Source organism: Squalius cephalus, assembly GCF_949319135.1.
Source record: "Squalius cephalus genome assembly, chromosome: 11".
Lineage (NCBI taxonomy): Eukaryota > Metazoa > Chordata > Actinopteri > Cypriniformes > Leuciscidae > Squalius > Squalius cephalus.
In genome coordinates, this window is record NC_137132.1 from 34,852,353 (window position 1) to 34,868,252 (window position 15,900).

Consider the following 15,900-nt stretch of genomic DNA (forward strand, 5'->3'; position numbering starts at 1 on the left):
CCCCTTGCTTGGGATAAAAGAGTTTGATGAATTAAAGATTACATTTTGTTCATAAGTTCAAAATGAAACATTTAATGAGCATGAATTACATATTAAACGAACATTAAATAGAAAATTAATAGGAAATTGACTTCAATGGTTCGGGATCTTTTCTATGAGAGTATTAAGAGAATATTTGTGTGTGTGTGTGTGTGTGCACAGATCTGGCCTGCATGTACAAGTTGTTCAGTAGGGTGCCAAATGGCCTGAAGACCATGTGCGAATGTATGAGCTCATATCTGAGGGAGCAGGGCAAAGCTCTGGTGTCTGAGGAAGGAGAAGGCAAGAACCCTGTTGACTACATCCAGGTACCAAGATAAGAAATAGAGCCATACCTAACTAGAAGAACACAAAAGATTTATGTCAAAACCTCCCTCTTTCTTTCTGCTTCCTTTCTGTAGGGCCTTCTCGATCTGAAGTCACGGTTTGATCGCTTCTTGCAAGAGTCTTTCAACAACGACCGTTTGTTCAAGCAGACCATTGCTGGGGACTTTGAGTATTTCTTGAACCTGAACTCTCGTTCACCTGAGTATCTCTCGCTCTTCATTGACGATAAGCTGAAAAAAGGAGTGAAAGGAGTGAGTCATTTTCTCTAGTCACTTGATTAGTGGACACCTTCCAGCTTTTTGCTGAAAACAGTGATATGAAACTGTAAATGTGAATGCTGTTTTCCTTACATCATTTAAGGCAGGGGTTTCCAATCCTGGTCCAGGTGTGTTTAATTAGGATTGAAGATGAACTCTGGGAGCAGGATTTGGACAACCTTGATTTAAGTGGTTATAAAACAGCAATTTAACATACCTTTGTTCCTGCTGGTTAAAGTGGCTTATGTGGCCATCTAAATTTATAAGTGTTTTTGATGAGCATGTGACATGCTAACATGTGCATGGACAGACGGATATTTAAAGTAATGGAAAGATGATGAGAAATTGACTTGGTGACTGTGATGTTCAGAGTAAACCACAACTATTGATCAATCAGATTTGAAGAGGAGAACTAAAATGTAGGCATTTTAAAACCTTTGACCGTTAGAGTAATCATTTTTTTGTGTGGATATTAATAGTAGTTAATTTAAGGTGTATGTCTGTTGTTTGTCCCTCCTTCAGCTGACAGAGCAGGAGGTGGAGTCTATCTTGGATAAAGCCATGGTGCTGTTCAGGTTTATGCAGGAGAAGGATGTGTTTGAGCGCTACTACAAGCAGCACCTGGCCAGAAGACTCCTCACCAACAAGAGTGTGTCTGATGACTCAGAAAAAAACATGATCTCAAAGCTAAAGGCAAGATCTGCTTCTGAACAGAGTAGAAGGTCAGTGTGCATATAATACTGTATACGTCTTATTTGATTTGTCTCTCGTTCCACAGACGGAGTGTGGCTGTCAGTTCACATCTAAACTGGAAGGCATGTTCAGGGACATGAGCATCTCAAACACAACCATGGATGAGTTTCGGCAGCACCTTACGTCAACAGGGGTGAGATACAAATGGTACTCAACCAGAATAAGTCGCGGTTACTGCGGCAAATGCATTTACTCCTGTTGACTGTGCCATAACCATAGGCTTATGACAAGTTATGACATAGACAAATGTGTCAAAGCGCATTTTCACGATTATATTCTCCTTGCCATAAAATAAAAATGATTGGAAAGGTGGATTACTCTGCATGGCAGCATTAAGAGTGGTAGCCTAGATTTCTAAAATATGGATTAGTATGCTTTGTTCATATTGTGACATCATTTCATATTTGCAACAAAGAATTTCTTTTGAAATTAGTTTTAATAATTCAAAACACTATGCTTTTCAATAGGTCGTGCACATACATACGTTATTCGTTATTTATTCTCTTTATAATACTTATCTATTTCCATGCTTGGCAGCCCTCATTTCTCTCTTCTGTTCATGTTCAAGAGAGATTTACACTCAACCCCCTTTTCTCTCTCTCTCTCTCTCTCTCTCTCTCTCTCTCTCTCTCTCTCTCTCTCTCTCTCTCTCTCTCTCTCTCTCTCTCTCTCTTTCTCATGCGCAGATGCGCTGGGTCTCTCGTGCAAGTGAAAATAATTAAATGGCAGGTGCTAATATATTATATTATATTATACTGCATATTATACTGGCTGTGGCTGTATATGCCATTGTGGCATCCACACAAATTGCACAACCCATCTATATCAATTGATCTATCTATTATCTAGAACCTGAATGCCTTGTTGCGTTCACTATAAAAAATGAGATTTTTTTTCTCACTTTTGTTTGTGTAGAGTTGGCAGTTCATGATTTGTTTCTTCCACAAATCATAACACATTGCTCAAACATTATAAAACCCTTGTGTTACACCTACATTTGTGTTGCACTTTTTAAATTCATTGCAATATTTAGAAGTTACTTAAAATGTGTTTGGACACATTGAGACATTTATCCTGAAACAGACATGTTCTCAGTGAAGGCCTTGACATACTCGCAGGAAAGTTCTTTTTTGTTTTTGCGGTTGTTATCGCAGAATAAACCCTGACAGGGTGATCAGGACCCTGAAGCGGAGGGGTCTTGCATCACTCTGAAGGGGTTTATTCTGCGATAACAACCGGCTGGACGTACATTATCCCGCTTATTACGCGGCTACTTGCCCCACAAGTAAATAATTAGACCCGAAATATTGACTTGAGTTTAAATATTTTATAAGGTCTTTAAACGCAAGGCTTCCACAGAGAAAGCAGTTGATAGCAAGTGGCGAGTTCAAACTAGATGGACATTTAAGGGTACAGCATTTTTAATAATTATGGGGATAAGAGATATTGATTTGAGATTAATTCTCTATTCCAATTTAGATACCACAGCAAATACATACTAGCCTAACTAATATACATTTTAAATATTATTAAAGACAAGAAAACAGTCAGTGATAAAATAAGACCAAATAATAAAATTACAAGCAATAGTCCAAATAGAACAAAGATGCCAATGAAATAAACAGTGCCATTCAGGTTTTTCAGGCAGGTCTAACAGTAGTGTTCAGGAAGAGAAATTGAATAAAGTTATCAAATGTAACATATTAAACTGCATAGTCTTTACTGTATAAATGAAATCTTAAATTAATCCCTATTTAAAGTTACAAAAGTTATTCAGTCAAGAGCAGTGAGTGATTGTCTTTTTTGTTTGATTAAGCACACCGACAGCAGCAGGAATATTAGGCTGCTGTCACTTAAATGCATAATGCACAGATGCCATTACCAGTAGAATGTGTAGTGATTTGAATGGACCATTTGAAATGTCTTTTGTTTCTTCTCAGGTGTCTTTAGGTGGTGTTGACCTCACAGTGAGGGTTCTGACGACAGGGTACTGGCCAACACAGTCCGCAACTCCCAAATGTAACATCCCCCCTTCACCAAGACATGCTTTCGAGGTCTTTAGAAGGTGTTTATTATTGTATTTTGCAATAGTTTAGTTCCTCTTTGTAGTTTATTTTTTTAGGAAACTCATTTGTGAAGAACTCTAATTTTCAAAGTCTATCGTGGGGTTTTGTGTTCACAGTGACTCTTGACTCTTTCATTGCAGGTTTTATTTGGCCAAGCACAGTGGTAGGCAGCTCACATTGCAGCATCACATGGGTTCAGCAGACCTCAATGCCACCTTTCATGGGCCAATAAAAAAGGTTCATACATCACTAACAAACAATCACAGACAGTCAAAGAACTTACAGATCTTAACTTTCTAACTCCCAGCCCCATTTGCATCTCCCTGCAGGAGGATGGCTCAGATATGGTCGGTGGGGCTCAGGTTACAGGCTCTAATACTAGGAAACACATTCTGCAGGTTTCCACATTCCAGATGACAATCCTCATGCTTTTCAACAACCGAGAGAAATCTACGTTTGAGGTACTGCACTCATGACACGTTTTGTAAAGTTTGTGAAGGTAATTTCTCAGCAAATGTATGTAAAAAAAAAAAAAAAAGTAGTATTCAAAGTAGAACTTGCATTCATGCAGAGGAAGGCTTCATTTGTACAGTAAAAAAATATTTTCTTTAGTGGTTTTTAGTTTGCTTTGGGGACGTTGATTGAAATCAGAAGTTGGCGACTCAAGAATAAAGAATGCTACCAATGCATGATTCACCACACAGAATAGTTGAGCACAAAAAGTGCTTGCTCATCTATAAGCCTAAATAATGTGAAACACAGACCTTAAAATGATCAAATCAGTAATGATAAAGTCAAACAAAAAGTCTCAGTACCTGTAACATGGTATTCTTAACCAAATTTATAATTTATGTGTGAGCTATTAAGTGTTATTAAAGGGGTGGTTGATTATGATTTAACTTTTCTAACTTTAGTTAGTGTGTAATGTTGCTGTTTGATCATAAACAACATCTGCAAAGTTACAATGCTCAAAGTTCAAAGCAAAGGGAGATATTTGCTTTTAAAGAAAAGGACTACAAAAAAACGGCTGGTTGGGACTACACAACATTCCTCCGGGTTAGTGACATCACTAACCCTAGAATTTACCAAGCGTGCCGCACAAGCCCTGAAAAGTGAAGCCAAAACGTCTCGATCGCCCCCCGGTGACTGGTCCTAGTATAGGTCATAAGTCCCGCCTCCCCGTGTTATTCAATGGGACGTGAGACCAACTAAACAATTAAATTACACTTCAAATATATTTTTTCCAAAGGTGGTTTCTTTCATTTGCTGTCGTTTTTATCACGCTGATGTAAGTTTAAGTGTCTGTTTCAAAAATAAGTTGTTTTTTAGTTAGTTACGTGATGCGGTGGTGTAACGTCATGATTGACAGCTGTGATTGACAGGTTCTCTGAGCGAAGTAGTCACTGAAGCACCAACGGACATTTTTTCGGGATCTTCGGAGGACTGAGGAGATTGTATTTACTTTATTTTAACAAGCCTCTTGTCGTACTGCAATCAATTTTTATAAAAGTGTGCAGAATCCACTCTCCCTGAGTGCATTCTGCGAGAGTGAGGGCGGAGCGTTGATTTCGCGGCTTTACTTCCTGCTCACGACTGCGCAGGTCTGGTCCCGAGATCGCTACTGCGCAGACTCAAGTTCCAATATGTCAGCGCCATATCGGGACACTGGCGGCTTCAGTTCTCATCAATGGAAGAGAGCGAAGGGGCGTCGTCCATCTTTTTTTACAGTCTATGGAATTTACATAAACCCCGGGAACACGCAGTCCATGTTGAGAAGAGGAAGAGTTGTTGTATAAGAGTACATTTGTGAGTCAGCTCAAACTTTAGCATCCATCTTTTCCCATGCAATAGAAAGTCACTCTGTGTGCATCTCACAACAGTTCCTATACGAGCGATTTATAGATTTATCATGACAGAATATCCTAATTGAAGATAGTTAACTCCACATCAGCAACATAAATTCATCAATTAACCATTCAGAGACGTCCTGTTGCATTCTACATGTTGTCACTTCTTCTTGAGTCTCTCCATCTTTGTCTGACTCCATTTTAACATTAAAGGCAGAACAGTTTCTGTCATTTTAGTGTGTCTGCGTGAGGTAATAGCAGCTGCTAACACGCATGAGCTCTTGAAACCCCGCCCTCTGCAGTAGCTCATTTGCATTTTAAGGGCCAAGCACAAAACGATGCGTTTTTGCAAACCCTCAGAAAGTGGCAACTTTAACTTGCTATATAAAAATATCTGTGGGGTATTTTGCGCTACAACTTCACACACACACTCTGGGGACATCATAGATATATTTTACATCTTGTGAAAAGGGCATTATACCACCCCTTTAAAACCGAACACAAACCAGTGTGATGGAAATCAGGAAAAAATACTTATCGCTTGTAGGGAAAAGAGAAGTATTGCAATTGCTTACTGCATTTTCATGTCAAAACACCACTTGCTGGAGTATAGCAGTGAGAGCACAGGCACTCTGAAGGTGTTTTTCTGAAGGATAACTGAGAGAGGTTAATATAATAATAGATAATATGATAATAGAGGTTTGGAAAAACATGAAGGTGAAAAAGGCTGCATTTACACTGCAGGTTTTGATGCCCAATTCAGATTTTTTGACTATATCCAATTTTTTTTTGACAACTCAATCTTCTTTTAAAAGTGACCCATATCTGATATCTACATTTACACTACACTTGGCGAAACAAACAAAAAATTACATTATGATATCAAGAAATCAATTTCAATAGTACATTGAGTTTAATTTATTGACATGGAATTCATAGAAACATTTTCAATACAATAATTTCATCCTTGTGTCAAAATCATTATTTAGTAATTCTTCAAGACAGTGATTATGTACACAGATCCACTATAAAAGTTAGTGTGTACTAATGGCCTCGTGGTAGAACATTTGTTAAGCATATAAGAGGTTCGACTTTGCCCTCATATGTGTTTTTTTTTCCTCATTAAAACCATGTGTTCATCAAAGATTGTATATCAAGAGCAGGGACATGTTTGTGTGCATTTTATTTTGTGATTTCACTGTAACGAATTGTTAGGGGTTAACAGTTTAGGACCCAAGGACCAGATGTTTGAAAGAAGACCTGGAGTCAGAATTATAATAAATTGAAGAAAAATTTTACTGAAGATAGTTTGCAGTTTCATTAGCCTAAGTCTGAAGACTCACACAGGAGTTCGTAGGCCGCCCCGCTTACAGTTACAAAGATCACAGCACTTATACCCTACACCACACACACACACAGCAGTTGCTTCAGGTTGCAGTTTCTGATTGGCTAAGAAATAGATAAACATAGTAATTTTCCACACATATACAGATAGACTGAGGCATATCTCCATCGATTATGCAGCTGACACTCGGACCCTGAAGTTAGGCACGTCGTGACCTTCCAGGTTGTAGATTTAGGTTGCTGGGCGCCAGTATGTCCCGAACAACAACTCAGTCAATCTCCAATAATGCCAGTGGTTGTAACCAAGACACACACACCACTAACACACACACCGACACACATCTTTTCCCAGGTTGGATTTGGCCAGGCTCTAGCTATAAACAGGAGTTTCGTCTCAAAACATCAGGATAATGCGTTCTTTCTCCCAAGGAGAGCTACACTTTAGTCTGACTGGAAAGTAAGGCTTTAACAAAGAAATGGTCCCTTAAACTATTGGCTTCAATGACCCCTATATGTTTTAACACGTTGAAGACCTTTCTCAAACACAAAACAAGTTCCTATTTAATTTCTGGAAGCCGGGCTAAATGTCACCCTGGACCACAAAACCAGTCACATGGGACATTTTTTTTAAATTGAGATGTATACATCATCTGAAAGCTGAATGAATAAGCTTTCCATTGATGTGTGGTTTGTTAGGATAGGACAATATTTGGCCGAGATACAACTATCTGAAGATCTGGAAACTGAGGGTGCAAAAAAATCGAAACATTGAGAAAATCGCCTTTAAAGTTGACCGTTTATGTTGGCGATTGTGCTGCATTCACTCACAAAAATAAATGTTTTATATGTTTATGGTAGGAAATTTACTAAATATCTTCATGGAACATAATCTTAACTTAATATCCTAATGATTTTTGGCATAAAAGAAAAAGCAATCATTTTGACCTATACAATGTATTGTCACAAATATACCCGTGTGACATGTGACTGGTTTTGTGATCCAGGGTCGCAAATGAGCAAGCACTGTTACTGCATTCAGATATCAAATACAGACATTAAAGAATACATGAAAAGAACATTTCAGTAATCACACTGGTAACTTCTCTAACAAAGTAAAATCTCCTGAGAAGTCATTCAACTCATGTGATATTTAGAAGGAAGTATATTGATTAATACCTTGATTATAATCACTCATTACATATACATTGAAGCAGCAGTGGATTCCAGTCCACCCCCTTCAGAATAGAGTCTCAACAACGGGACTGAAGCGTGTGTCTGTGCACGAGCCGCCGTCACTGATAACAACGAGCACTCAGGATGATTTCAAAAGCAACACATTTCAGCGGCAGATCGCCACTTATTTAACACAAACGGACAAAATAAATACTCTGCTAGTCAACTAGAGATGTTTAATTTGTTGTAGATATATCTATACCACGAAATATTTCAAAAAGTCACTTTTTCAATTACGTGCAACTCACATTGATGGGAATATCCGATCTGTCCACTGTTTACACGGCAGGCGTGTATCTGATTCATATCAGATTTATTTCCACATATGAATGAGGCCTGAAACCGATCTGAGAATATCGGAATCCATGCGCTTTTTTGTACTTACATGTTCATGGGTCATATCCGATCCGGAAGCAATCAGAATTGGGTCACTTGAATCATGCAATGCGGCCTAAATGATGACATAAATTTCATTTTTGGGTGAACTGTAAATATTTTAGTATTGAATTTGTGGATTATCGAATGAAAGTTCCCTTTCATAGGTTAACTCATCGCTGCATAATTAGCTGACTCTATGGAGCAAACCCTTCAAGTGTGATAATTGTCTGAAGCCCGTAAGGAATCATGGCAGTTTGTTGGCACCACCCACCAAAACACTGTGCCTCTGATTTCTCAAAAGAACATGCTTGTGCCATCAAAACTCGGGTGATCTGCCTGTTCTCATTTCTCCGTTTCCTCGTGTTTGAATATGTTTGTGTCTTCTACTGGTGTGTAGGGCTGCACGATATTGGGAAAAACTGACATTGCAATATTTAGTTTTTCTGCGATATGAAATCAATTTCACCAGATGACTTGAATTAGGGCTGTCACGATTCCTTGATTAAATTCGAGTACTCGCTTAAAAAAAAAAAATCCTCAATTGCAGTTGGAAGTGGCGCATTCCACGGATGAGAATTCCTGAATCGCAGTATTAGACACCAGACCGTTGGCACCCTCTGTAGGCATTTGTTTAATACATAATGCAGACCTGCCAACCTGTACGCATTTTGCGTAGCGGGTATGCATTTTGACATTGACTTTAGCAACAGCTAAAGAAGAATTTGACCAAATTTTACCTCTGCGTTTTTTAACAGTCGCCGAGAGTTGAAGAATGTTCAACTTTGGGTAAAACGCAGCGCTCATCACTGTCACTTATTACCCAGCCGTCCAATGGACGGAGGAGGAGGAGGGATGGGACAAATACCACATCGACCAATCGCCACATTCTGCTTGTACAACGTCAACAGAAGACAACAACAAGCATAATAACAAAACCAAAAAATTAAAAACAAGAGCCAGAGCAAATACATTGTATAAATTTTTTTAATGTACAAACAATACAGAAACAAACTATCTGTGAAATGAGATACTAGTAACACTAGCAAGCAAAGTGTCTCAACGTGCCTAACCGCTCTCAAGCGCCCACAGCTAGGCTAAAAACGCTTTGGTGGACACGTGGCCTAAGGGTGCCCAACATTCGGCTCGTCAAGTCAAGTCATCTTCATTTATATAGCGCTTTTAACAATGTAGATTTTCAAAGCAGCTTTGCAGAGATAAACATATAATTTAAGGTAAGATTTTTTTGGCTTTATAGCGGTTCTTTAATAGTTATTTTCCAGCTAAAGTTAGTTTTGATTGATTCGCTTCCGTAGCAACGATCATTTGTTGTTAAATTAGGGGCCACTAAGACGACACCATTCTCTCTACACAAACTTTAAACGCGAACCTGTGAGAAACGCTGATGGCGTTCACATGCGCATTAAGAATTGGTTCTATAGTTATGTGCGTTTGAATATATGTGCGCAGGTTTGGAATTCCCTACAAACCAAGCCTAAACAAAGTACTGGTGTTTCCTTATAATTTTGATACAGAATTTTATTTAATTTTATCAATTCGGGGGTAGATACACGAATTGAGTTTCCCGACGACGCTTTATCTGTAGAGTGGTAAAGGGATCCTCCATAGGGAGAGACTAGTTGGCACTTCAGCACTGCGTTGTCATCGGGTCCAGGCGAAGGTCCTTCATCAGATCTGGATACGGCCTGGAATCCGGCAGGCTGTGGGAAAACCTCGGGATAAACAAAGACACTAAAATTAGCGTAGATGCCATTCTTCTCATGATGTAACTATGTGAATGCTAGGTCAAAGAGATGTGTCTTTAATCTAGCTTTGAACTGACAGAGTGTGTCTGCTTCCCGGACAATGGTAGGAAGACTGTTCCAAAGTTTTGGTGCTAAATAGGAGAAGGATCTACCGCCAGCAGTCGATTTTGATATTCTAGGTATTATCAACTGGCTGGAATTTTGAGATCGCAATAGACGTGAAGGACTATAATGCGTTAAGAGCTCGCTCAAGTACTGCGGAGCTAAACCATTTAGTGCTTTGTAAGTGATCAGCAATATTTTAAAATTGATGCGATGTTTAATAGGGAGCCAATGCAGTTTTGACAGAACTGGGCTAATATGGTCATACTTCCTGGTTCTGGTAAGAACTCGAGCTGCTGCGTTTTGATCTCTGTTTTTTCAGAATTTAGAAGTAGGAAATTACGAGTCATCCAATTTTTTATATCAGCTATGCATTCCTCTTTTCATGAAATGCGAAATACCTCTAGTTTTGTTTTCTTCCAGTTGCGTTCCATTTTTCTGGCTGCTCTATTAAGGGCCCGAGTGTGCTCGTTGTACCACGGCGTTGGATTGTTTTCTTTAATCTTCTTCAAGCGCAACGGAGCAACTGTGTCTAAAGTGCTGGAAAAGACAGAGTTAAAAGTTTCTGTTGCAATATCGAGTTCTTCTAAGCTATCCGGGATGCTGAGATGATGAAACTGATCAGGAAGATTATTAATAAAGCAATCTTTAGTGGCAGAAGTGATAGATCTAACATATTTGAAACACGGAGTCGGCTTTGCAGCCTTGGCTAAATGCAAATTACACTAGGTGGTAAAGGGATAGGGAGACTAGGTAATGATCTGAGATGTCATCGCTCTGCTGCAGAATTTCAACGGCATCAACATCTATTCCGTGTGATAATATTAGATCTAGAGTATGATTATGACGATGAGTAGGTCCTGACACGTGTTGTCTAACTCCAATAGAGTTTACAATGTCTTTAAATGCCAAACCCAATGCATCTTTTTCATTATCGATGTGTATATTAAAATCACCAACAATTAGTATTTTATCTGCAGTCAATATTAATTCTGATAGAAAGTCCGCAAATTCTTTGATAAAATCTTTATGGTGGCCTGTATACAGTAGCCAGCACAAATCTCAAACGTGATTTATCATTTAAGCACCAACACTTCAAAAGAATTATATTTAAAACTTGATTTCTTAGTGGTTTTGAAAATATTTCTATAAATTACAGCAACACCACCCCCTTTGCGTTTCAGACGAGGCTCATGTTTATAACAGTAATCTTGCGGGGTTGATTCATTTAAAGTAATGTAATCGTTTGGTTTTAGCCAGGTTTCTGTCAAACACAGCACATCTAGGTTATTATCTGAAATCATATCATTAACAATGAGTGCTTTTGGAGTAAGGGATCGAATATTCAGCAACCCAAGCTTTAGCATTTGCTCATCTGTATTATAGCTGTTTTTTATTTGTTGAACATCAATTAAATTTTTAACCTTAGATGGGTTTAAACGTTTTTTGGATTTCCAAATTCGGGGAACAGACACAGTCTCTATATGATGATAGCTAGGTGAAAGAGGCTCTATATGATGGGATTTATCTGACCTCGTGTGATCAGCCTGGCCATGATTGAGTCTGCTTTGTCATTTCCACCACATGCTGTGTTTCAGATGACAACAGTTCAACTATGTTTTGAATCTAGATTTTTCAGCAGTTTGCTCATGCTGCACGCAATGGTGCCCGTGAAGCATGGGAGTGGTGCTCATGACCGCAGTGCTGTGAGAAGTTGTATACAAGTCCGGGAAACTTGCGATCCAATCTCTTTCAGCTTGGGTCATTCTTTTTTTCACTCCATTGATGATTCTGTCAGTTACATCATGTGGAACGTTTCAACTGTAGATTCTCATTCGTGCAACAATGCTTTGAAGTGTGGAAAGTAGTGCTTGGCTTCACACGAGCACAATGTCATGGTTACAACACTTGGTGCGTTGCGTGTTAGGCCCTTCATGTTGAGTCCGGCTGTATTCTCCTGTTGTGGGATGTTCTAAAGTAAGAACCGCTGAGGCGTATTTACCTTTTCTTTTTTTTATTGGTGTATCAGTGCGTTGTGAACTCCACTGTGCTCTGCAGTGAAATCCTCAGTTGACAGGAGTGTTCCTCGTGTTGTGTTTTCTCCTGTTTTGGACTCTGTCAGACCATTAAAATTGCCTGTCTCGCGATAACAGTACAAATGTGTATTTTGAATGGAATTTCTTTATATAAAGTGTCTTTAACTACTATGTACTAACATTTAAATGAATTATTTAATGTGATAGCACTCTGTTTGCATGCACTGTGCATGATTACACTGCACGGTTAATCTCACTCGTATTCAAGGTAAATCATCTCCACTTTCATCCCCTACATGTTTTTTTGATTTATTGATCTCATCAGCTAAAACATCATCACATGTTAATTTACTTTCTGAAGAAGTGCAGACCCGAGTGCAGCCAGATTTCCAAACAAACCTCCTACAGGTGTGTCAGGTTCGACACTGCAATCTTTCGTTTAAATCATCCTCTGTTTCAAACTAAACCTCTAGTGTGAAAGCCCCCGAAGACACAGGTGTAAGTTTGGAAATAACTATGCTTTAACCATGCATTGACGTATTGGGAGAATCTGTCGTCGCATCAAATGGAAGTATTATTACTTGTTTATCAAGAACTCTCTTCAAACAGAGAGAGCTGAAAGATTATTGAAACACCATAAAGGCACACCTAATTTATTATAATGGGTTTTGTGTTTCTTTGAAGTTTACTTAACAATTCACTTGAAATTTGTTAATAAGCAAGTAAGTTCAGACCTGGCTTTCAATTATATCTTTGTTGAAGTACAATAATTACTCATTTTATGCACAAGGCCCAGTTGTTCAAACGTAATCTGAACAGATTTCAGGTTTCAAGATTTGATCAAACTTTGAAAATGGATTGTTCAAAAGAGAAAAAAAATTCTGAAATTGGATTAGATCACAGTCCGATCTTTGTTTTAAACTGGATCAAACCATCAGTACGTGTAAGATTGAGATGCCTTATCTTCAATTATCCTCATCCCAGCAGAATGGAGAGTTTCAAGAACAAAAAGTAATAAAACTTGAAAAAATATCTATATATAATCGAAATATTGAAAATTTAATCGAAAATTTAACCAGTCGAAAGTATGGAAACATTAATGTTTTTGAAAGAAGTCTCTTATGCTCATCAAGCATATTTGATTTGATCAAAAATGCAGAAAACACAGTAATATTGTGAAATATTATATACAATTTATTCCTGTGATGCAAAGCTGAATTTTCATCAGCATCATTACTCCAGTCTTCAGTGTCACATGATCCTTCAGAAATCATTCTAATATGCTGATTTATTATCAATGTTGGAAACAGTTGTGCTTTTTTCAGGATCCTTTGATGAATAAAAAGTAAAAAAAACTGGTTATTTAAAATAGAAATATTTTGTAACAATATACACTACCATTAAAAAATTGGGGTCAGTTATTTTTTTTCTTTCTTTTAAAAAAAGAAAAAAGAAATTAATACTTTTATTCATCAAGGATGAATTGGTAAAAGTAATATAAATATTTTCTAACAATATAAATCTTAACTATTTTGAATAAATGCAGAATTTTTTTTTTTTTTTTTTTTACTTTGTTTTCATCAGTGAATCCTGAAAAAAGTATCACAGGTTCCAAAATAATATTAAGCAGCAACATGATAGCATTGTTTCCAACATTGATGATAACGGAGTATCAAATCAGCATATCAGAGTGATTTCTGAAGGATCATGTGACACTGAAGACTGGAGTAATGATGCATTTGAATTCAGCTTTGCATAACAGAAATAAATCATATTTTAAAGTATATCAAAATAGAAAACCATTATTTTTAAATTGTAATAATATTTCACAATATTACAGTTTTTTCTGTATTTTGGATAAAATAAGTGCAGGTTTGATGAGCATAAGAGACTTATTTCAAAAACATTAATAATAGTAGTTTTGGACATGCATGTTTTGTTTGACATTAAAACGGCCGCACCTGATGCATCGAATTACGTTTTCATCAACTTACAGGTTATGAAGTTTATTGTAGCTATGTGGGCGCTCAGTGTCATTTAGCTAAAATCTCACGTTATTAAGGATGAAGTGCTACGCACAGGCTATTTAAGGCTGTATTGACTGACTCGATGACAAATTCATAAAGCATTAGCCTTTATATATGTAGTGTTTCTTGAGTTATAAAAACGCTGTACATATTAAAATAACCAGCTCTTTATTTACCCTTGTGAACAAGCAGAGACAGTCCAAACTCCACGCAGCACTTCATTCACAATAAAGGCGGGTATCACAGAGTTCCCACAGGCTGAAGACCACTGGTCGATAGGCATGCGCGTTTGAATGCATATGTGCGCGGGTGCGTCGTGTCCAGGCGCAGGTCCTCCATCTGATCTGGATACGGCCCGGATCCGGCTGATTACAGTAAACCTCGGGATAAGCAGAGAGACTAATATTAGCATAGATGCCATTTTTCTTATGATGTAACGAGTACATCAGGTGTTATAGGAAGTGTTCCCAGTTTCGGCTGACCTAATCTATGCAGCCTAATAATCATTTAACTGATTTGAATAATAGAAATTGATAATGTGTTGTGTATATGCCAGGTTAAAGAGATGCGTTTTTTTTTTAACAGATTTGAACTGACAGAGTGTGTCTGCTTCCCGGACAATGTTAGGAAGACTGTTCCAGAGTTTTGGTGCTAAATAGGAAAAGGATCAGCAGTTGATTTTGATATTCTAGGTATTATCAACTGGCCGGAATTTTGAGATCGCAATAGACGTGACGGACTATAATGCATTAAGAGCTCGCTCAAGTACTGCGGAGCTAAACCATTTAGTGCTTTGTAAGTGATCAGCAATATTTTAAAATGTATACGATGTTTAATAGGGAGCCAATGCAGTTTTGACAGAACTGGGCTAATATGGTCATACTTCCTGGTTCTGGTAAGAACTCGAGCTGCTGCGTTTTGGACCAGCTGTAGTCTATTTATTAAGCGTGCAGGTTGAAAGGGACAGGGTAATGGGTGGAAAAATCTGAGATGGGAGGAGGTCAAAGAAACTTTGCATTCACCCTCAAAACCTTTGAATTTTTTTGAGATTCAGATGAAACTTTTTAAACAACTGGGTCCAGAAATTGAAAAAATCATCCATTGTACTTAGTAACCAGCCTGTACCCTCAAGTCAAGTCACCTTTATGTATACAGTGCTTTATACAGTACAGATTGCTTCAAAGCAGCTTCACAGAGATAAAGAGGAAAATAATAAAAAATGCCTGAAGGAAGGGCATCACCATGCTTTTCCCATATCCCTATTCTCATGTCCCTGTTGTGTTTTCCTCTTTTGGCAGGAGATTCAGCAAGAGACTGATATCCCAGAGAGAGAGCTGGTGCGGGCACTGCAGTCTCTGGCCTGTGGAAAGCCCACACAGCGAGTCCTCACTAAAGAACCCAAGTCGAAAGAGATCGAGAGCGGCCACGTGTTCACTGTCAACGACCAGTTCACCTCCAGACTGCACAGAGTCAAGATTCAAACCGGTAACAGTCCTCTTGTGTTGATGCTTTAGAACTGACTGTAAGCCCAGTCAAGATGATCAGCAATAATGAAAACCCCCAAAAAATGCATATTCATCTTAGTGTGAAAGGACGATTTTATTTTATTTTTCTCATCACTTGTGGTGTGAAATAGCCTTTATTTAACACTATTTAACATTTTAAATATTCTAATAGATTGTTCATCCTTTAATTGATAAGAATTTCACCCTTAACTTCATCTGACTC

General features: G+C 38.1%; 1 protein-coding gene across 1 annotated transcript in view; it reads left to right on the forward strand.

Moving 5' to 3' along the window:
• Nucleotides 1-15,900, forward strand: part of cul3b (cullin 3b) — a 35,920-nt gene that overhangs the window by 14,314 nt on the left and 5,706 nt on the right. Inside the window, exons 7-14 of the mRNA XM_079885600.1 lie at nt 202-347; nt 441-617; nt 1,146-1,316; nt 1,402-1,509; nt 3,317-3,441; nt 3,583-3,679; nt 3,772-3,903; nt 15,471-15,657. Of these exons, the coding sequence (XP_079741726.1) occupies nt 202-347; nt 441-617; nt 1,146-1,316; nt 1,402-1,509; nt 3,317-3,441; nt 3,583-3,679; nt 3,772-3,903; nt 15,471-15,657 (1,143 nt within the window). The remainder of the gene's footprint in view (nt 1-201; nt 348-440; nt 618-1,145; nt 1,317-1,401; nt 1,510-3,316; nt 3,442-3,582; nt 3,680-3,771; nt 3,904-15,470; nt 15,658-15,900) is intronic.